General features: G+C 46.2%; 1 protein-coding gene and 1 long non-coding RNA gene across 2 annotated transcripts in view; one reads left to right on the top strand and one right to left on the bottom strand.

The window, feature by feature from the left end:
- Nucleotides 1-2,240: 2,240 nt before the first annotated feature.
- Nucleotides 2,241-22,503, bottom strand: part of pygb (phosphorylase, glycogen; brain) — a 22,621-nt gene continuing 2,358 nt past the window's right edge. The window contains exons 2-20 of the mRNA XM_064317155.1: nt 20,380-20,481; nt 19,419-19,497; nt 17,929-18,032; nt 17,275-17,406; nt 16,340-16,451; nt 13,825-13,907; nt 11,682-11,825; nt 11,150-11,242; nt 10,168-10,314; nt 9,279-9,442; nt 8,634-8,748; nt 7,632-7,733; nt 7,377-7,524; nt 7,041-7,099; nt 5,482-5,623; nt 4,887-5,094; nt 4,136-4,270; nt 3,633-3,699; nt 2,241-3,444 (exon numbers count right to left, since the gene is read on the bottom strand). Of these exons, the coding sequence (XP_064173225.1) occupies nt 3,265-3,444; nt 3,633-3,699; nt 4,136-4,270; nt 4,887-5,094; nt 5,482-5,623; nt 7,041-7,099; nt 7,377-7,524; nt 7,632-7,733; nt 8,634-8,748; nt 9,279-9,442; nt 10,168-10,314; nt 11,150-11,242; nt 11,682-11,825; nt 13,825-13,907; nt 16,340-16,451; nt 17,275-17,406; nt 17,929-18,032; nt 19,419-19,497; nt 20,380-20,481 (2,316 nt within the window). The 3' untranslated portion in view covers nt 2,241-3,264. The remainder of the gene's footprint in view (nt 3,445-3,632; nt 3,700-4,135; nt 4,271-4,886; nt 5,095-5,481; nt 5,624-7,040; nt 7,100-7,376; nt 7,525-7,631; nt 7,734-8,633; nt 8,749-9,278; nt 9,443-10,167; nt 10,315-11,149; nt 11,243-11,681; nt 11,826-13,824; nt 13,908-16,339; nt 16,452-17,274; nt 17,407-17,928; nt 18,033-19,418; nt 19,498-20,379; nt 20,482-22,503) is intronic.
- LOC135244675 (uncharacterized) overlaps nt 6,244-22,503 on the top strand; it is a 24,749-nt gene continuing 8,489 nt past the window's right edge. The window contains exons 1-2 of the long non-coding RNA XR_010327030.1: nt 6,244-6,620; nt 7,498-7,706. This is a non-coding gene — a long non-coding RNA (uncharacterized LOC135244675). The remainder of the gene's footprint in view (nt 6,621-7,497; nt 7,707-22,503) is intronic.

The raw sequence follows: 22,503 nt of genomic DNA, 5'->3' as shown, positions 1-22,503 counted from the left end.
TAAAAAAGCTAAGAAGGGTTACATTTTTCCCCCAAAATCTATATATAGTCATTGCATATCAAGTCAGGCCAGGGACCCCCTATACCCGGGCGGCCAGAACCTGGAGATCTACCGTCCTGTAGGTTACGTTTTCGAACCCTAATTGGCCACACCTGATTCTACTGATTAGCAGCTTAAGGAGTTCTCCAGCTGTTGAGTGAGGTGTGCTTTGTTTGTTAGGGTTGGAATAAAAGCCTGCAGGGTGGTAGATCTCCAGGAACACAACTGGACAGCCCTGCCCTACAGTACCGTCAAGGGACCCCCAGGTGCCCACGGACTGCCTGTTGAAAAAAACCCCAGGCATTAGACCGATGCTCTGGGTGTGCATTTCACACAGGCTCTCCGGTAGATTAAGGGAGAATGCAGAGGAGTGTGCTTCCCACTGTTTTCCCGCCCAAACACCCTCGTAAATAGTGGCACCTGTAAAGCTGCTTCGTATGGCTCCTCAAAGCAAATGCAATTAGTATTTATCATGCTAGATTTTCTTTTTTTTTTTTTTTAAAGAAACGACTAGAAGTGTGACACTTTTGGATAGTATGTTTTTCTTTTTTTCTTTTCTTTTTTTTTTTTTAAACATAGCCTGGTCAAAGTTGTTTGGTCACATGCTTTCTTTATTTAACTAGGGCTAATATAACCTAATATAGCTTTATTGCTGGGTAGAAAATGGATCATGTAGGCCTACAATGGCAACAAATGCTCTGTTCTTAGTGAGCCTCACCTTTCCTTACCATGCTGCGAACCCTGTTTAGACCATTCGCCTTTTTACTTCTTCTCCTCACTGACAGGACTTTCCACAAAAACTATGAGATATTCAATTAACCGTGGAGCACGGAGTGAAAGGTAGCAGTGTGGATTTTAGGATTTTTAAGGTTACAATAGCGGATTCAGTCTGTAAACTTGAAACGGGTGAATCGCAAGGCCGTGTAAAACCAGGACGTTAGCAGAGCCGCGAGATTCGCGGTGCGGGGTACGGACTGCGAGAGTCCTGCCTCTCGCCCTCGGAAGGGCGGCTTTGACTCCGCCCACGTGGTGTTCCATAGCAACGGGCACCTCCCTTGGGAACGGCGGGTTGTGCGAAAGCGTGGTTTTACAGTTCAGCAGCGTCCAGCAAAGGTATGACTACTGTACGTGCGGGAGAAAAAAAAAAAAGCGTGTCTTCTTTTCTCTTCCTTTTTTTCCCGCCCAAAATCCCACGCATATAATCGCAAAGGTCAGCCTCTGCTCCTCACACAGCGCGTTTATTTATGCAAGGTCATTAACCACCCTGTTCATCTGTATAAAATCACCCTTCCAAAAAACTGGTTTACAAATTCATAAATGTTGGGTTGCATTTTTTTGTTTGTTTTTTTTTTTGTAAGCTGCTAAACTTGACTGGACAGATAAATATTACTTTATGTATGTTTTTAAAAAATAAATTAAAACAGACTTTAGTTCTAATTCCACCTTAAAACTATCACTGATATCAGAATGTACTAATGCAAATTCAGATTAACTGCATCGATTTTGACATCAGATGAACTGATTGGTTGTGAAAGGCTAGTACAATTCATTTTGTTCCATAAGCACAATGAGATCATTTCACCTGTTGAACAGCAAACCTGGTGACAGAGCAGTCACGACAGATACTCCATCAAAGAGAGACCCTAATTAAATTTAAACTTTAAATTGGATTTTGGCCTTCCATTTTCAAAAGAAATTCACTGTGAATGGGCAATGGGGCGATATGGCTCAGGAGGTAAGAGCGATTGTCTGGCAGTCGGAGGGTTGCCGGTTCAAACCCCGGCCTGGGCGTGTTGAAGTGTCCTTGAGCAAGACACCTAACTCCTAACTGCTCTGGCGAATGAGAGGCATCAATTGTAAAGCGCTTTGGATAAAAGCGCTATAAATGCACCATTTACCGTTACCATTGAAATGGTTCAGTAAAAAAAAAAAGCACCTGCTTACAGCCCAGGCATGTGTACAGTACGCCCAAACAGGCAGCGCAAAAAACAGACTGCAACTTGGGAGCCAGTTGGAATGGGAATGAGGCCTCTCCAGTCGGGCCAGTTCCGGACCCGGGCGTGTAATTCGGGGAGAGGCGGCTGCTTGCACACGGGTACCGGGCTGCTTTTTTAGCCTGGAACTTGCTTTGTGACTTCTGTCAGAGGAACTGATCCCCCCCACGCCCCAAACGCCCGACATCTTGAATGACTTCGCGAATCCACCTGTGATACTTGTTTATTCCTTTTCTCAGTTTCGAGAATCAAAGCGTAACCACAGTACAGTACTTTGAAATGGTGTGGGAGAAAGAGCTTAACCTGCTACAGAAAATAACTTTTTTTTTACACACACATCCACAAACACACAAGTTGCATTAGTTTTTTTTTTTTTTTTTTTAAACAACAGTAGCTTTAAAACTAAAATACATTCAAGTACAGCAAAGTGTTTTAGCCCCACTATGAAATTGTATAATTATGTTTTTTGACTATCACATTGTTCCACAGTCATTATCAAGGCCTTCCCTGGTAAAAGAACTACAGGTGTCACTCCGCCTGTATTCTAAGTGCAAATGTGAAAACAAGCCACTTTATTTGTCCTGATTTTTTGGGGGATCCTTTTGGTTTTTTTTGGGTTGTTTCTTTCCCCGCATAATTTTATACAATATTATGCTGGGTAACGAAATGTAGTAGAAAATGACAAGCCTTCTTCAGTAAAACGGCATATTAAAATATATTGTTGAATCAACCCATATGTCTATACAGCACATATGGGCGGGGTGGGGGGGCGGTATTCATATGATTAGAATGTTTTCTGTGTGCAAATGCTTGTACCACTCATGAGATTTACCAAAATGGATATTCTAGAAAGCCATTAAATTCCATCGCCTCAAACGTTTCGGCTTGCTGCCTGCTTCCCTAACGGCACAAATGAAATGGATGGGAAGTTGCAGTCACAGATCCGTGTCACGTGTGATTGTATTAAGTCGCAGCCTACCACCGTCCTCCCTCCCTAATTATGAAGCGTTTAGCTGCGTCCCAAACCGCGCTCCGTTCGCCCGCACTTTGGTTCGGACACGCGCCCCCAACCTGGAGGCGCGGTTTCGCGACGAGCGCTCGGAACACGGAGGTCTGCGGTTTGGGACGGAGCTTAGGGCTGAGCGCCTGGGGAGGGAGCGAGGGGCGGAGTCACAGAAGGGGGTGGGGTGGGGGGGGGGGGGCAGTGCATTTTTCGGGGGGACTCCCGGACTCAATCGCGGGGCGTGTTAGGGGGCGGGATCTCGCGGGGTGCGTTGGGGGGCGGGATCTTCACGTCGGAGGGCTCCACCCCCCAGATCTCGCGGGCGTACTCGGAGATGGTGCGGTCGCTGGAGAACTTGCCCGATCCGGCGATGTTGTGGATCACCTTCCTCGTCCACTCTTTGGGGTTCTGAAACGGGACACGGGGCAAAGCGTCACCCCTCTGTTTTACAAAGACCACTTGAAATACACAAAAAATTATGTTCAAACTTACATACGTATATTTAGACTGATGTGACAAACTTTTTTCCCAGTGACTTTTTTTTTCCAGTGACAAAAGAGTCACTGGACTACATTATTTTCTCTTTGGCACCTTACCCTGTATAGATCATTGACCTTCTCTTGACAGCTGATGTAGGCCTCATAGTCAGCAAACACCTTGAACCTGGAAGAAAGAAGCTTTTGTAAGAATACACTTAACTGATACTCCAGATAAACTTTTCAGCACCATGTAGGCCAGCAGCAAGTGCATTTTTCAATTAAGGAGATTAATGCCACTTGCCCTAATGCCTTCATGTAATATTAACCAATGAATGGTTGTTCAACAAAATTTATTTTCCTTTCCTAGAGCTGTGCAGCATTATACAGAGTGAAACTCAACATATTTGAGAATATTTCTTAGAAATAGTCCCTTAGAATCATCCTTTGTTTCGTTAATTTAGGATATGCAATAATTTAGCCAGGTGCACCGGTGAAATTAAATAGTCTAACAGGCAGGAGGAAAAGCGGGGTCTGAGACTGAATGTGCACAGTACTTCAAACCGCCACCAGGGGGCAACGTTGCTCTTTCAGCACAGATAGCCGGCATTGAGCGCTCTTGCCTGTCGTGATTCAGCAACATGTTGACCACGTCCTTGAAGAGCTCGGGCTCCCTGGGACTGAAGTAGCCGCTGCGGATCTGTTCGATGACCTGCCGCAGCTCGGGGATGCGATCGTAGTACTCCATGGCATTGTACCTGCGCAGACAGGCACAGGAAGTAGGTGAATGAGCGACAGGAAGCAGAAGAAAAAAAACTGAAGGGATATATGAGAAGGGGGAGAACAATGGTGGATTAATGAAAGACGAGGATTAAATGACAGTTTCCGTGGACACAGGGTGAGTGGCAGTATGTCCATGTTGAATTCTGTAACAGGCACATCCTCACCTAGCTGGTCTTAAACTGATTAAAAAAGTTTCACAAATTCCAGTGCTTCTGTCCTCAATCTCCACTTTGGTCAATTTGCTTTATTCTACAATTCAAACCAAAAGTTGTTTTTGTAAAATCAGTGTGTTTGAACAATTCAGGTAATATTGCATTTGAATACCAACCCAGATAAAAACATTCTCGCAACGTCGCTGCAATGTAGCGGCAATGTCATAACACTGGCAAAACATTCCAGCAACATTGCGAAAACATATTGGGTTAAGCTGGGAGCTGCATTTCAAACACAATCTTTTGCTCAAGGCACGGTCCTCAGCTTCCTCATCCGAAATCCTCCACATCCTCTACCCCTCCCCTTTCCCCTCGACCACGAGGCTCCAGTTTTGACTTCCTTGGCAGAGCACGTGGGGGGAGCCCTTCCACCCCTTACCCCTTCCTGTCCATCTCCTCCACGTCCTCCACCCTCATGCCGAAGATGAAGAGGTTCTCCTCGCCGGCCTCCTCCGCCATCTCCACGTTGGCGCCGTCCATGGTGCCGATGGTGAGGGCGCCGTTCAGCATGAACTTCATGTTGCCGGTGCCGGAGGCCTCCGTGCCCGCCGTGGAGATCTGCTCCGAGAGGTCGGCCGCTGGGACCACTGCGGGGAGAGGACGGGGCCGTTAGCTACTATAGTGCCTAAAAAAATGAAAATGTCTCCTCGCGTTTCCCCTGTTTTTATACGTTTCTCCACTGGTTATTTCCCAACCTCCTTGTTATGACAGCTATGACACTGCTTTGTTCATTTTTGTGAAAGGTAATCCATTAAAAAGTTAGTTAACACATTAAATTATACTTAATAAGGCCTTTCTCCCCCCCAAGATTTTAATGCCAATCACATTTCAGATTTCTTAACACAATGCCTAATACTCTGAGGAATATGACATTGTGAAAATAAGTTTTCACAATGGCCTTTTAAGTCCAATTATTATTATTATTATTATGAAAGCCAGTGGTGGACAGAGACCTTAACATTGTAAATGTTTACCTTTCTCTGCTAGAGAGACTCTGTAGTTCTCCAGGAAGATGACCTTCAGTCTGTCCCCAACCACGGGATCATTGTTGACCACCTGTCCAATGGCGGTGATGAGTCTGATGATCATCTTGGCCATGTGGTAACCGGGGGCAGCCTGGTGGAGGCGGGGCAGATGTTAGACGTGTCCAATCAACAGAACTGTATGCTATGGTCCAATCATATGTGTACCTCGGAAAACATTTGACTACTCTGATGGACACATTCCACATTCTTGTAATGGTAATAATCATTTGAAATGTCATACAGCCTAACAAATCAATCTTTTTTTTTTACATTAAAAAAACTAGGAAAATAGAGTCTTTGGAATATGGCTTATAGCCCACATTAATCAGCGTAAATAGGTCCAGATAAACATAAATATTTATCTTGTGGCAAATAATGTTTATTTCTTCCGGATAAATATTCTCCCCACATACTCAACAAACATCCAGACTCGGGTTTTACAGTGGTGGAGCGACTTAGGGACAGTTATGTTAGAATGCAGTATCGTTTCCCCAAATGAAAGAATGCAGGTTGTTCCATGAGTCATTTTAAACAGCGTTTTACTTTTTTTTAGGGTAGAAGGATGCACACATTTGGACCACTGAAGTCAGGTAATCAGTTGAAGCAGCCGTGTCACTGCTTTGACAGAATAGACATCCGAAAATTAAAAGCGTTAAAAGTAACTGCACTTACCCTTTATAATTATTGATAGATCAACCAAGCGACCGAGTAAACAAGCAAGCTGAATTCTTATCGGGGGAAAAATATGTGAGGCCTCGTGAATGCAGAGTTGTGGCCCGGCAACTAAAAATTGGAGAATGCGCAACGGTATTTTTTGTCCTGGCCGTTTCGTACTTGTAATGCAGGTGCGCGCGCGAGCATCGCGCGTGCCGTACCTCAGGTTCAGAGAAACCAGGCGGAGCAACTCGCGGCCAGTTGTGCGTTGTTTTACGTGATTTATTATGGTTTCATACTTTTACTTTTATGGGAAGATATGCCCGAGCAAACTGTTCATGGTTTGCCTGGTTTCTTTGGAGGAAGGACAGACTTCGGACAACACAGCAACACGCGAATGTCAACGAAATACAAGCGACCTCCTGTAGACTACGGTAGGCCTACGCCATAGCTAGGAGTGAAACTCGCTACAGCTTGAATTTTAAATTTGAGTCGTTTATGCCTAGTCCCTGAAAATTACAATTTAAAAAAATGTTGCAGTACACATTAGCGGCCCAAAGTGCGAGTTTTATACGAGTGAGACAGCGTTTCGTGTGTTTATGAGCTTGGTTGCCTTTGTGGTTAAACAATTGTTACAGGACTTCAGCAAACTAATCGAATAGTGTACAATGCGCGAATCGAATATGACTATGCGATTTAACACATTTCATATATTGTTACTTCAGGCTGCTTATCAACTTTGTGTGTTTTGGCGTTCTGCAGTTGATATTTAATATTTTATAAACTCAAACACTTTTACTTCCTTTTAAATTAATTGTATTAAATGAGAGAAACCTCGCTGATTATGCATTTACCTTTCCTCCAATCATTATGGTCCTTGGAACAAAGGGCTTCTTGGGGTCCTTTTTAATACCTGCATAGAAACCGATGAGCAGGTCCATTAGTGTGATGATTAAGAGACAAAATCATGTTTCATATCTTTACATGCAAAGGTAAATATATTACCTCAACATATTACATAGTATTTAAAAAAATATGGCAATATATTTTCATTGTGTATGGGCAGTTGGCTAGACATTACAGTTCTAGATGCTAGCAGGTAAGCAGGGTGAGCAAATCTTAAGGTTTTAAATGATTAACTAGTGAGCAGATCTTATTGTTTTAGAAGTTGATGGGTCAGCAGATCTTACGGTTGTAAAAGGTGATGATGTGCAGGCAGTTGAGCAGCTGTCTCTTATACTCGTGGATCCTCTTGACCTGGATGTCGAAGATGGACTCAGGGTTGATCTTCACCTTGTACTCCTTCTCCAGGTACGCCGCAAACTTCTGCTTGTTCTCCTGAAACCGCAGCCACAAAATACTCAGCCTGTGGCGACATCAAACGGCAAACTGGGGGACGGGGGGACTCTCGTCCAGTAAGCTGAGGGTTCGCATCTCCTTCTCACCTGCTTCACTTTGGCCACGTCGCGAATGAAGGCTTCGTCATCTACGAAGTTCAGAAGCTTCTTCAGCTGGAAGAGGTCAGTCAGGAAGTCCTCTCCGATTTTCTACAGGGGAAAACTGCATTTAATTAAGCATATCCAGGGTCCTGTCACATGATGAAAATGCATTGCCTTATTCATCTAACCAGTCCAACCAGTCCTTCAATTATAATGAAAACGATTGTCATTTCAGTCATATTGAGTTGTTCAGGTTGAGAAGTCAAATGAAGGAAAAATCTGAGGAAATTGTGTGTAAGACAAAATTAAGGCCTCATAAGAGACACAGTTTGTTGGCAGATAACGGTGTTACTGGAGAAAAAACTGCCACAAGATTATGGACACGTTGCTTTGATTCCTAACGATACGGATCGATTTCCCGCACGTTGTATCGCTCGGACCTGATCGTTGCCCTCCAAACCGTTGCATTGATCCAGATCGATGTATCGTTAATTTTAAAAACCCGGTACCCATTACATTACATTCATTTGGCAGATGCTTTTATCCAAAGCGACGTACAAAAGTGCATTTTCATGATCGTAGACAACTGCTGAACTGTTCAGTAAGGTACAATTACTTATTTTGTACAGCTATTTCTAGCCGAGAACAATGAACACTATCCTGGTCTAACATCTGCAAAGCCAACTAGGCAGAAGAATAAGCTACAGTATTAGGACAAATACAAATTACCAAGAAGTGCAGGGATGGGGCAACATGTAACAAGTGACAGGAAAAAGGGTATAATTAAAAAAAAATATATATATATATTTTTTATACAGCGTGGTGGTGGTTAGTCTAGGTGTAGTCTGAAGAGATGAGTCTTCAGGCCACGGTGGAAGATGGATAGTGAGGGGGAGGTTCGGAGAGGGACGGGGAGTTCGTTCCACCACTGGGGAGCTAGGGTGGAGAAGCTCTGTGATCCCTTTGGGCGGGTGGGAGGGGTTACAAGGCGAACCCGTGGTTCTGTACCTCAGCGAGGATGTCGGCCAGGCCCGGGTTGCACAGCAGCAGCCAGCGGCGGGGCGTGATGCCGTTGGTCTTGTTCTGGAACTTCTCCGGCTCCACGTCGTGGAAGTCCTTAAAACTGCGAAGCGGCACTTTCGTTAAAAGCGAGTAAACGCAGGGCGACATAGCACAGGAGGTAAGACCAACTGTCTGGTAGTCGGAAGGTTGCCGGTTCAAACCCCGCCCTGGGCGTGTCGAAGTGTCCTTGAGCAAGACACCTAACCCCTAACTGCTCTGGCGAATGAGAGGCATCAATTGTAAAGCGCTTTGGATAAAAGCGCTATATAAATGCAGTCCATTTACCATTTACCACTCAGATATTATTAAGTTTGCATTCGCGTACAGGTGTGTTGGGGGGGTGTAGTTGTGACCAGACCCGAGTCAAATACATATTTGCTTTGGATTCAAATAATTTTCTGTGCTCCATTGCTCTATTGCCTGGTGTAATCGAGCCAGCCAATATGACTAGAAGGCGCGGTTTACACTTTCTGAGAGTATTTAATTGGTTCCAATACACCAGACAAGATCAGTAAAGCATAGAGAAGTATTTGAATCCAAAACAAATGCGTGTTTGACCTGGGCTGGTCTGGGTCGCGACCTGTCACTCACACTGTGGCCTTGACGATGTCGGAGTGGATCCGGGCCACCCCGTTGACGGCGTGCGAGCCCACCACGCACAGGTGCGCCATGTTGACCCTTTTCGGGTCGCCTTCCTCGATCAGCGACATCCGCTGGAGCCGACCGGTATCGCCAGGGTAGAGAGCTGCGATTCTCTGGGGGGGAAAAGCGGTCAAACACTGTTCAAATCCTCTGTGATAACGGAAAAAGACCTGAATGACGTGCGTCGGTCGAGGGGGGAGGGGCCAGTTTTCGGTTCTCAACCTCAGCACCGGATGTAATGTCGCCCTCTGCTGATATCTATTAGTTTCGCTCAAAAAGCAAGTTTCCCCATTGGGCTCCACTCTTTTTTGACAGCAAAATTAAAATACTTCCACTCAAATATTGCTATTAACTCTGTGCATTATATTAAGAAGAAAAAATCACTTCTTATTTTTCTGAAGTAAAAATATTTTTTTCCTACCGCACAAAGATATTAATTTTTTAATTTATTATTTATTTTAGCCAATGTGTGCACTATCCTCGTTGTACACGTGATTTAGGGGACACAAGCGAGCATGTCTGTTGAGCGAAAAAATTGTACTTCCTGGTTACATTACATTACAGGCATTTAGCAGACGCTCTTATCCAGAGTGACTTACACAACTTTTACATAGTATCCATTTATACAGCTGGATATATACTGAAACAATTTCGGTTAAGTACCTTGCCAAGGACACGGAGTGTCTACCGAATGACCTGCGACTTCGGTTACAAGCCCAGTCTTACCACTGCTACCTCGACCTGGTTCTGATGTGCTCCCCATAGGTTTCTATTGGCGTCGCTGTCTCTGCATATTATTATACACTCTGAGGTCAAAGGTCAAAGGAGGGGCGTGTACCTCCAGGTGTCGGCGGTTGATCTCGTAGATGACCTGCAGGTGGCGAGGCAGCAGCTTCTCGAACATGTGAACGGGCCAGCGTTCCAGCGCCTCGGGCAGGACCGTGTGGTTGGTGTAGGCGCACGTCTGCACCGTCACCTCCCAGGCCTTTTTTTCGGGGGAGAAAGAGGAGAGGTGTGGGGACAGCGCCTCCGTGAGCAGGACAGTCCATTCCCTAAAATACCACCTAGCACTGAAGCAGTGAACAAGTACAAGTGTTTCCATCTTTTTTTTTTGGCGTGCATCTCATTGCCTGTAGTGTTTATTTTATACAGCCTTCTTTATTAAGGGTGTGAATAACACACTGGAAAGCACTGGGGTCCCTCTGCGTAGGTAATGTTTTGTTACAGCCAATTGCATCATCAGTTATTTTGCTAAAACTTATTAGAACAAAATGCAGGTCATCCCTCAAGAGACATTAAACATGTATATTTAACAACAATTACCAGCTTGTTACAATTTTGGGCCTGGTAACTGCAGTAGGAGTGAAACCAGTATGCACAGTTTGACAGCCCTGCTGTAGGTTTTAGGTGATAACACTGACCCTGGTTTCACTCAGAAATCATGGCCTACTTGAAAGGCCTAAGGGTTGCTGTACGACACAACACAACCCAGAGAATGCATCTGATTGGCTGTAACAAGCTCTGGTAAATCTGCTGCGTGGAGACCGACGGCTGCTTGTTTCTCAGGTGCTTGGCAGGGTCCAAGGCCAAATATTTACTGACACTGTCCAGGCAACATAGTAATCAACAGTCAGCTGGTGAGGTTTTCATTTACGGCTAGTGTGAGAGTTATGACCCGTTAGTTTGCCAGAACTGCACGTCCTGAACAGTGTGGTCTAAAAACAAGCTTGGGTTTCCAGTTCAGTGCTAGGTCACGTTTTGGGGCGAGGTACACGGTGGTCCCGCCACCATGACGACGCGGGCAGAGTGGCGGTAGGTACTTTGTCCCAGTCCAGTTTCTCCACGTCCACCAGGATCCTCATGAGTTCCGGAATGGCTAGGGCCGGGTGGGTGTCGTTCAGCTGAACCGCCACCTGACCGATCGAAAGAGGGGAACAGAAAGCGTGTCCAAAATTACGGGAGCCGTGACGTTACAGAGTAAAACGTGAACGTGCTACGGGTGCCCTGCTGTGGCCAAAAGCGCTCTCTGCCCTGCTGACATTGATTCCGTTGGATTATAGAAGGAGACGGAACATGTTTGAGTTGGCAGTGCTTTTGCTGGGTTCCAAGTGAAACCCAAGCTTCCATGGTTTCAGGCTACGTCTAACACTTTATGAAATGTGAAAATGCATATTTGCATGAAACAAGACAAAATGGCGATTTGCAGTTGTAGTTTTTCCCACAGCCCTGAGCTGGTTGGATACTGCTCCCCAGTTTAGGCACTAGCTGTAGAGCAGCTGAATCTGGAATGTAGAATGTGATGAATGAGAAAAGTGAAAAGAAGGATGAGGTGAAAGGGTGCGGGATCCTTGCCTTCTCGGGGAACGTTTCGAAGGAGGTCCTCACGGGGTCCCGGCAGCCGAATTTGGAGGACTTGAAGCGGCGGATGATGTCCTGGAGTGTGGCGGCGACCACAAAGTACTCCTGCTTCAGACGCAGCTCCTTACCCTCGAAGAACTGGACACACACACGTACACATGCATACACACACACACATGCACACGCACACATACACATGCACACACACACACACACACACATGCATACACACATGCACACGCACACACACACACACACACACACATGCAGCACACACACGCACGCGCACACACACATGCACACACACACACACACATGCATACACACACACACACATGCACACGCACACGTACACATGCACAAGCACACACACGTACCATGCACACACATACGTACACAAGCACATCCACACAGGTGCACAGACACACACACAGACATACACAAACACACACACACACCCACACATGTGCACAGGCGCACACACACACATATACACACGCATGCGCACACACACACACACACATGCACACAGGCGCACATATACACAAACGCATGCGCCCACACACATACGCACACACACACACACACACACACACACGCATAAACACAAACACATATACAAACAAAAACACAATAAATTAGGGCAGCTCTTTATGTATTTAATGGCTCAGTTCAATATCCTAATGTGAAAGCATCATCCATTATTTAAGACCTAAACATCTAATCAACCTAAAACACACTGAAAGCTTCCTAGGGACTTCCCCAGGGAGCAGGTTTTTCCTGGCCAAACAGAACATGAGGGCAAAATAATGCTTCTCTGTAGTCAGGCTAGCATACATTGTTCATTGTTCTTCAAAAGCATGTGATTTTCCCCCCCTACGCCCCTCTCACGCCCGTATGTTGCATTCAGCAGGGGTACGTGCAGTGCTAACGGCTAACCACCAGAACCTTCCCCTGAAATCTGCCAATTTTTTTCCGCAACGACATAACCTGCAGGACAGAGCGGTAGGCGGAGCTTTCATTCGGCGATACTGAGCACCACCAACCAGGGAGCTACCTCATCGGCTAACAGCCCGATTGGCTGACTGAAAGCTCAGAAACCTGCCGGGTCAATCAGGGGGGCGGAGCTTTCATTTGGTGGCGGCATCCCGAAAAAGCTAACGATAAACAGCCAGCTTATCTCGCCCTCAGAACAGACGTGTTAAAAACAACACACAATGTGTCAGTCCACTCAGTCCCTGCCCATTTTTTTGCCGTGGTCTGAAGACGCATCTGTTCGGTCTGTTCCTGAATTAACTCTGTCGCTGCTCCTCAGGGTACTCTCAATCTAGGCTTGCTCTCATCACAAGTGTCCAGTCTTGATCCTCCAGCAGGGCCGTGCGCACTGCAGGTTCTGAGAATGCACTTCCTGTATGGCCGTGCTGAAGTTCCTGTGGCAGTGGGAGGCTGCCGGCCTGACAATGCAGCCAGTTTTACATCTTTGATGTCCTTATTAGGTCATGTCTGTGGAGACAATGACCCAACCTGATCTCTCTCTCTCTCTGACTCTCCCCCTCCCTCCCTCCCTCCCTCCCTCTCTCTCTTTCTCTGTCCTCTCTCTCTCTCTCTGCGTGAGCGACTGCCTGTGCTTTGTTGTGTTCGAGATGTGTCTGAAATATATGTTTTTTTATCTGCTGGTATGCAGATCTAAATCTAAATCTCAAAAGTCTGAGAAGCATTAAGAAGCTCTCTGTGGTTTAGACACCGCTTCAGTTTCGCAACCCAGATCTTTACAGTGCGGTCTTCAGAGCTGTGGCAGGGTGCATTGTGGGTGGATGTTTACTGTAACTTCGACTGTCTGTTGCTATAACATTACCAGCACTTATTTTTGGTATTTCACTGAGAGGAATCATGGTCAGGCGTCCCAAGAAAATTTAAACTCCCAGAGCATTTAGGACTTCAGCTGAATTTCTTTTAGATTTGTACCTGGTTTATATGAAAAGTTGCCATTGCTAATTCTGCAGAGTGCACCTGCTCAGTCCTCAATGGCGGCATTATAGCCACAGGCAGTGACTGGATGTGAGCAGTTGTTCAGTGGCACTGTTTTTGAGAGGGGAACAGTTCCTGCTCTCGTTCAGCCGTCGCTTTCATCACTTACATTGTCGTTTGGGTACAGGACCCTGGATATGTTCTCCGCCAAGTTCCTGTCCAGCACCGCTTCGATATAATCCCCAACATTAACTGTGAAAAAGAGGAAGACGGTACTCTCAAATAACAGGAGTATAGACACACACTTATATATACACATGCGCACGCACGCACGCACGCACGCACACACACATGCGTACACACACACACACACACGCACTCAATATCAGACCATACCACAACATCAGCTTGCTGTTTAAATCATCAAGGGGATTTAAGACCTTGAGTCTTTAATGGGGAGAACAAAGTTCATAGCTCTCAAATAGAATCTGATTTATGCATTTTGTTGAAAGATAATTGGAAAGGGCACTGGCATATTTTATTTCACCACATCCTTAAGCCCTCCACAGAGTCAGTTTAGTAACTGCAGAACAGTACTTTGTGTTCACAGTGTTCATGGTTGCGGCTGAGAAATAATATAATATAGAGGTCTTCGTGATATCCCTCCCTTGTCCTCCGGGTCACTAGTAAACCCCTACTGTAGACACCAGCATGAAAAATACTGTAACCAAAACCATTCAGCAGGGTCAACTGCCACAGTAGATATAAGTGGTGCCAGAGTAAGGGTCCATCATTTCCATAGTGGGCGGAGCTACAGCGAGCTGGTTCAAAACGATTGGTTCAGATCAGAGAGCCTCTGATTGCATATTAACGGCTCCAGCCCATGTTTGTTTTCAGTGAAGCCTCGTTCCACCATCGCTAGTAAATGCCCCATCCACACTTCTACCCGGCACGCGCTGTGAAACAAAAACCACAAACTCATGTTTGGATAAGGAGGCGCCATCTCAAGTACGGCCGGGGGGTGCTCCAGGGGTGCGGGGACGAGACCCGGGCCAACCTGCTGCGCTGCGTCAGTCAGGAGCGTATCCACGGGCAACGCTGGCATGCCGCCACCCTCTTCCCCACCCTCAGACCGCCCGCCGCACTGCCCTGGCGCAGGGCTCCGCTTGGTGTTCTAGATGATTCCGTTCTGAGCTAACTGCTCAGTCGATAACGAATAAGCCAATTTATCTTAGCCTGGATAGACCAGACTGCAGTGCTCATTAGCTAATATGCTTAGGAGGTATGCGCAGGGGGGAGGGGGGGCCACACAGGGGGAATTACATTTAAAAAGGAAGTGCAAAGCAATAAACTTCCTTCCCTTTTTATTAGTCCCTTCAAGTAAACCTACTGCTTCAGGTTTTAATATTGCTCTGCAGTGCAGGCCGTGTTGATACTGTAAGTGCAGCAGGGCAGAAACTGCAGAGCTGCAGCTGATCAAAACCAGAGAGGAAGCCGGTCGGTGCTGCTCTGTCAGTCATGACATTAAAATAGCCTTAAAGTAACATTACTGTAGTCTTATGATATTATACCATACTGTATACTTGCTGTGGTTAACTGAGTATTAAGTTTGTACATTAGATTACATGCACTGTGTTTCAGTTCTGCATCTTCTATGTACAATTTGTGTTTAGTGTACACTGCTATGTTTAGTGTGCATATATGTTGTGCCACGCCCAGAAACGTCCAGAACACATTTGTGCACAAATTCTGCAAAAGTGCATAAAGACCGAGATTGCAAGTGCATTATTGATATGCCTTAGCATGGTTATTTGACGATATTTTCATGGCAAAAATCCTGCATAGTATGCCTTTAATGTATGCAGCATTAGCTGTGGGTAATGTGCTTCATAATAGTGTAGTTCTTCATTTTGGACGGATATGGACCAATGCTTGAGGCAAGGGGACACCTCCCAAAAGGCAAACCATTCAGGACCTTATACTGCTCTGACTATAGACAGTTTACTCTGAGGCCTCTCATGAGGATGTGCAAACACTGGAACGGATGAAAGTAGGCATACAGGTGGGGTCAATGAACGGCCTTTTTTTCCCCAGTGAAGAGTTGACCTTAGTTTAACCCACGGAGTGCCGGTTTCAGTCTCATCCCCAGCTCACTGTGCAACAGCGCCCCCTCTGGCCAGTCAGCCCCTCAGGCCTGCATGCGCTAGCTGCAGATACTGCGCAGTTTTCCAGCGCAGCTGCAAAACCCGCCCAGCTGCACGCTCTCTCTCTCTCTCTCTCTCTCGAGGACACTAATGATCCAGCGATGGGACGGCTTTCACAGCTTTCAATTATCACTGGACTTAAAAAAGAAAATGCCCTGGCGTATTCCCTGAAAAGTACCCACTGTATACCTGTCACTTGTCTTTAAATAGGTACAGCTAATTGCAGCCTGAGGCTGAGCTTAAAATGAGGGTTTCTGAAATGCACTGATTATGAATCCAAAGAGAAAGCGTTAAGCTGGTTCTAAGGAGCATACATATAAATATGATTTATATGTGTAGTGCTCATAAAGAAACGCGCAAAGAAATGCACTTTCTGTGGCTTTTACACCTCCATCCTTGGTGGCTTTTAAATTGCAGTCCCATTTGGAACCCGGGCTATTGAAGCCAAGTGCCTGAGGAGCATGCGGTGCTGAGACTCACACTCTTGCAGGTTGAAGTCGTTGGGGGCCTTAGCCGACCACAGCCGCATGGTGTTCACCGTGTTGTTGTTGTAACCCGGGATGGGGGTGTCATAAGGCATCGCCAGGACGATCTGCAACATGGACAGGCCGACAGACAGACAGACAGACAGACAGGCAGACAGACAATGGCCTTACCATATTAACATTCTCATTTTCACATTTTCCCAACAGCTTGTAGTGCTAGTTTTTAAAAAAATAAACAAATGCATTATCTATTTATTTTTAATGTTCTTTCTGTACGTGTGCTAATAGTAGCTTCACTACAGTAAATTGCATGTAAATTCACCCATGCATGACTGCTGTACCCTCATGGTACCAGCACATGATAAAACTGTGCATGCAAGCAGTGATGGACAGCAAGGGCGGAGCTAAGGGGAGCACTAGCAGGTCCAGGGGGCCTCTAGAGGCTGTGTGTGTGTGTGCGTGTGTGTGTGTGTCTGTCTGTCTGTCTGTGTGTCTGTCTGTCTGTCTGTGTGTGTGTATGTGTGTGTGTGTGTGTGTGTGTGTGTGTGTGTGTGTGTGTGTGTGTGTGAGAGAGTGAGTGTGTGATTTTGTGGGTGTGAGTGGGTCTGTGTGTGTGCGCGCGCGTGAGTGTGTGTGAATGTGTGTGTGTGAGTGCGTGTGTGTATGTGTGTGTGTGTGAGTGCGTGAGTGTGTGTGTGAATGTGTGAGTGTGTGTGTGTGAGTGTGTGTGTGTGAATGTGTGAGTGTGTGTGAGTGCGTGAGTGTGTGTGTGTGTGTGTGAGTGCGTGTGTGTGAATGTGTGAGTGTGTGTGTGTGTGTGTGTGTCTGTGTGCACACGCTGCGAGGCCCTTTCTCATATTTTCCCTGCACAAATCATTCCTAGCTCTGTCCGTGATGGACAGCAAGCCTGCTTTATGAGGACAGACTGACCTGAGTGTCCACCCACTTCACCCCCTCGCCGTCGTGCTCCACTCGGCCATAGAAGTGAACAGGAAGCATGTACTCAGGGCGGGCCTTCTCCCAGGGGTTGCCATAGCGCAGCCAATCGTCTGCCTCCTCCACCTGGTGGCATTTTAAACTCATTTAAATCTTTTTTTCTTTTTAGAACAAAGGTTTGTGGGAAGGAGGCCTTGCATGAGTTTTGTTTTTTCCAAGCTTCAGCTACTTCTACTGATTTTCATGATAAAATTCTTTAACACAGAGATAAGGAAAGACTCTTTGACACGCATTACTTAACAGGTCAGAGTTTTTTGAGAGCAAGCTTAAACATTTTGCCGTCCTCCACACAATGTACGGCACGTAAAATGCATAATCCATCATTATGTTCTGAAAACATTATGTTCTGGTTGATGTACTTTTCCAAAAAAGGCAGTGACCTTTCCAGCAGAAAACAAAGTCAGACACATGAATTTCACCCCCCCCCACAGCAGGGGAACTTTACATGAACCACAGAGGAGGAGATGACTGTAAACATGAGAGCCAGGCAGACACATCCAATTAAAACACACCTGCACACCCCCCCCCCTTCCCAATGTAGAACACCATCGCCCCTCCCTCAGCCACCAATCCCCCCCCCCCCCTCACCTGCCAGCCATTGGAGATCTTCTGGTTGAAGATGCCAAACTCGTACCTGATCCCGTAACCGTATGCAGCCAGGCCCAGGGAAGCCATGGAATCCAGGAAACAAGCTGGGGGGGGAGGGGGGGGGGAGAGGGGGGCAGGAGGAGGACAGAAGAGCTGGATCACAGCTGCTCCAGGTTTTTGGACACCCTGTCTGCGGTTTTAGACGGCCCAGCCTGGAGTAGGACAGGGGGAATGCCGAGCGCTCAGAGGCAGGCGGAGGAGGAGGAGGAGTGCGCCGCTTTTCCGCCTCCCAGGCGCCAAACCCACAAGAGCCCCTCTGTGCGCCGGAGCGGCACGGCCGCCGGGCACAACGGCTTCTTTTAACCGCCGTAATCAGAGGGGCGGAGCCTCAGCTAGAGTGGGCGGAGCCTCGGCGAGAGCGCGCGGAGCCCGCTGTGTCCCGTCTGCAGAGGGCGCTCACGAGGAGGGAGGGCCGTCTAAAAGCCGATTTTTAGGCGAAGGGATTCTGCCCTTTGTTGCTTCGTGATTTGGGGGGCCTTGCGCCCGGGAACGCCTGGGCGAGAGGACTCCGCCCGCGTCTGCGCGAAACCCGGGCGTCAGAGAGAGACCGTCGTCGTGACGGGACACTCCGGAGACGCTGCCACACCTGGAGTCTCACCTGTCTCTGCGCCAGAGCTTCTTGCTTAACGCACACTTACTGTGAGGGCTTTCTAAAAATACCTCTGATAAATGCCTTTGATTCATTTGCATTCTAATGTGACAGCGCAAAGGATGCATGTGGTTATTCAGTCTCTGCAATTTATCACCTATTTTCTCACCAAACACCCTAATCCAGGGCATGTCGCTCTACAAGGCTGAAATGTGATATATTACCATAAATGTATATGTGTATATATATATATATATAGCTGTATATTAGCATGGGGCTAATGCAGTGCCAATGCTTTGTCTCCTGCTGCTCCTGGTACACTGCAGTGCTCTGTGGTCTGGAATCATATTCAAAGCTGACTGTGTCTGTGGTCTCACAGAGTGGTGCTTATTTGCCTGTAGTGTCTGCCAGAGAGGGAAATTATTGATCGGTGGGGTGATCACTGCCTACTGTCTATCGCTAACAACAGCAGTGACAGCAATTGGACAGTAACAAACAAGCCAGGCTTCTGAACCACTGTGCTACAAGCAATTAAGAACCCTGTATCTGTGTATGTTTGTGAGTATGCGTGCGTATGTGTGTGAGACGATGGTATGGGACTTTTTCGAGAATAGAGTACACCCCTGTTACTCAAATCATGGTCCTCGAGGGCTGAGAACTGCTGGTTTTCCGCCCTCCCTTTGCCTGGGAGTCAGGTGTGAAAACACTGGCCAATCAGCACTAATTGTTCTGTTAATTTACCTGGGAGAAAAGAAGACCAGGGCCGGATTTGGATTTGAGGGCAAGATTTGAGTATCAATGGGGTTACACCCCCTGTATTTACCGAGGTACACCCCCTCACCTGCAAGCCGCCCCAGTCCCCCGTTGCCCAATCCAGCGTCCTCCTCAATCTCCTCCAGCTCCTCCAAGTCCAACCCCAGCTGAGTGCGAAAAAACACACATAGCGGCCTCCTCTTTTTACAAGGAGTGATGGGAGAATGAGGGCTCATGAACTCCATAAGAGCCTATTAAAAATATTCACTTCCTTTGAGGACCTCGTACTTCCCCCTCTGCTGTGGTGCTGTCACTTTTTTTATTTTTTCAAAAATTCTGTTGGCTGCATATCAAAGTAATGACAGGCTGCGGGGATCGTTTCCTGTGAGGAGGCTAATCCGTAGAGGTGTGGGGGGGGGGAAATGGAGTGTTCCTTTGACACAATGTTATGATCGAGGTGCTGCAGGTTCGAGTGTGCCGGTCGCCAGGGGAAACGGTGACCGACGGGCGAATGGGACGCCGTTGTGCAATAGCTAGCCTTCAGTATCGACAAGGGCTCTTCAGAAACGCTTCACGGCAAGAGCCAGACTCCTGTGTTCCTGAAGTGAACGCAGCAGTGAAACAGCATTAACCCACTGAGTCCCTGGCTGTGTTTTGCCAGGTCTTTGCCCTTTTTTTTATTGTTGCACCTATTTAACCTCATCTGTATAACACATACAGGACTCAGGACTTCACAATGAGCCATCACAACGGTTAGCCAATTCTGCCTAAAATTATATTTAATCAAGTTTAATCACCACGCATCTCTGTTAATTCCTCTGATTTATATAGGCTATTTAACAAAACCTTTTTTGAAAACATCAAAGCATTTAAATTCCCCTTTCTTAAAAATTACTTTTTTTGTGCTACTTTTGCCATGCAATTCTAATGAGACGGTGGTAACACAAGCGCCTCATTGCAAACTTCAGCAACGCCCACAATGACATCCCCATTTACCCATCAGTCTCTGCACTAATGAGCTGGTCAGGCAGACAGGTGTACAGGTGTACCTGGTAGATGGCTTCATCGCAGGCGTTCTGCAGGCCCAGGTTGATCATGGTGTTCTGCAGGGTCCGGCCCATGTAAAACTCCAGAGACAAGTAGTGAATCCTCTACGACACAGAGAGGTAAAGGACTAGTGAGGGCTCTGTAGTCTAATGCTCTGTACCTCTATGTCACAGAGAATTGAGAATATTAACGCGTCAGAGCATCTGTTTGTTTGAACTTAAACCGCTGAAAAAAGTCATACAGAGTCAAAGTAAAATACAATTTAATGCACGTTTGCTGGAGTAAAATATGAAAAGGAAAAAGTTATATGCTTGCACAATGAAGACATAACTCCGACAGCAAGTCCTCTTTAGTGACACTATTTGTCCTAGGTTGAAAAGTGACATTCCTACAATGTCCCACTTAAAAAATAAATAAAAAAAACATTAAAAATAAAGAAAACATAGGCCCTGCAGTGAAGAATGTTTTTCCCAGCAAGATTGCAGACCAATGCATGTATATTCTGCAGATGCTGTTAGGCCGCTTACATATATCCACGTATACAGCTGCCTATTAAAGACATTCAGATGAAGCACCTTGCTTAAGGCTGCAACAGCAGTGTCCCAGCTTGGATTTGAAAATGGAACCGCTACGTTACAAGCCCAGTTCCCTAACCATTGTACTACACTTTACATTACTGGCATTTAGCAGACGCTCTTGTCCAGAGCGACTTTCACAACTTTATACACAGCATTTTACATTGCATCCATTTACACAGCTGGATATATACTGAAGCAATGCAGGTTAAGCACCTTGCTCAAGGGTACAACGGCAGTGTCCAACCCAGGAATCGAACCTGTGACCTTTAGGTCACAATGGGTTACTAACCCATTATACAACACTGCCGCCAACTCTAATGAGCTAATGAGTACTGTACATTTTTTAGCTACAGTATAGATTCGGGGGGGGAAAAAAACAGGTATTTGAGAAGTCTTAGATTCTTGCCAAGAATGATGTTATCTCAGGTAGCCTTAAGCCCATTCAGTCTGTGCTGTAGCTAATTTCCCTCCCTGGTTTTGAAGCCCTTGCGTTGTGGCATGACACACGGCTACATTTTCATTTGTGTTCAGCAGGTCACGGCTCTGACCTTGCGCCTTTCACAGTGTTTCACTAAGTGGGTGCAAGAACTGGGCCTGCGGCTTCTGTCTGTCACTGCAGGCTCTGTTGCCCTGTCGATTTGGAATGCGGTTTCCACTGTACGCCCTCAATGACAAGCCCAGCCTCTTTGGCCACAGATCCGCCATGGAAGGGGAACAGGAAGTAGCGATAGGCCTATCTGTGCCCTTTTGCCCATGATTGCCTTTTGTGTGCCGCTGGTATAACATGACATTTTAGAGCCTGACGCTTGAGTGTCCTCCCTAAAGGACTTATCAGATTTTAACCTGCCTCTGAAATCAGGTCATTGGAAGTCACACAATTACAAAAGACTTCCAGGAAGAGACTCTTTCATGAAAAACACAGGTGAGAGTTTTTTTTGCCATTATTGCCAGCTGAGAACCAGGGAAGATTCCAATGTTTCCACCCCCACCCCCCCCCCACTAGTGGACAAGTATATATTTCACTATGCAAAAGTACTCGTGCATATGCAAATATCTGCATTATTTGTTCCACAGATTTCAAAAAGGTACTTCCATTGAAACCCTCAAAAAAGAAATGGGAGACCAATAAAATTTATTTTTCCATCTCAGTCTCCTTGCATTTCTCTTTTTTGATGGTTTGAATGCAACTGACGTTTTGAGACCTATTCAGCTATTTTTGGCTCATGCTGCTTCTGATTCATTGCCCAGGTGCAAACTGTCATCTTGCTGCTTCACATTATTTTTATAACCAGTCCCCCAGCTTCTCATGTTTCCCATATGAATTATTTTTAAAAGTGCAAGTAAAGATTAAAGTGCCAAAAAGTTACTGAATCCAAACTGCGTGCTGGGAGTTCACAAAATGATATCATCTAAATGTTCTGTACAAAATAAATATATGTACATTAATATTTAGGTTACAGAAACAATAATCAATAAAATGTTCAACTTAATGAATTGCACACAAAACCTGTTTAATGAAAATGAGCAGCCAGAAAAAAAATTATGCAT

This window comes from Anguilla rostrata, chromosome 18, assembly GCF_018555375.3.
Source record: "Anguilla rostrata isolate EN2019 chromosome 18, ASM1855537v3, whole genome shotgun sequence".
Lineage (NCBI taxonomy): Eukaryota > Metazoa > Chordata > Actinopteri > Anguilliformes > Anguillidae > Anguilla > Anguilla rostrata.
This window is presented reverse-complemented; position numbering and strand designations above follow the sequence as displayed.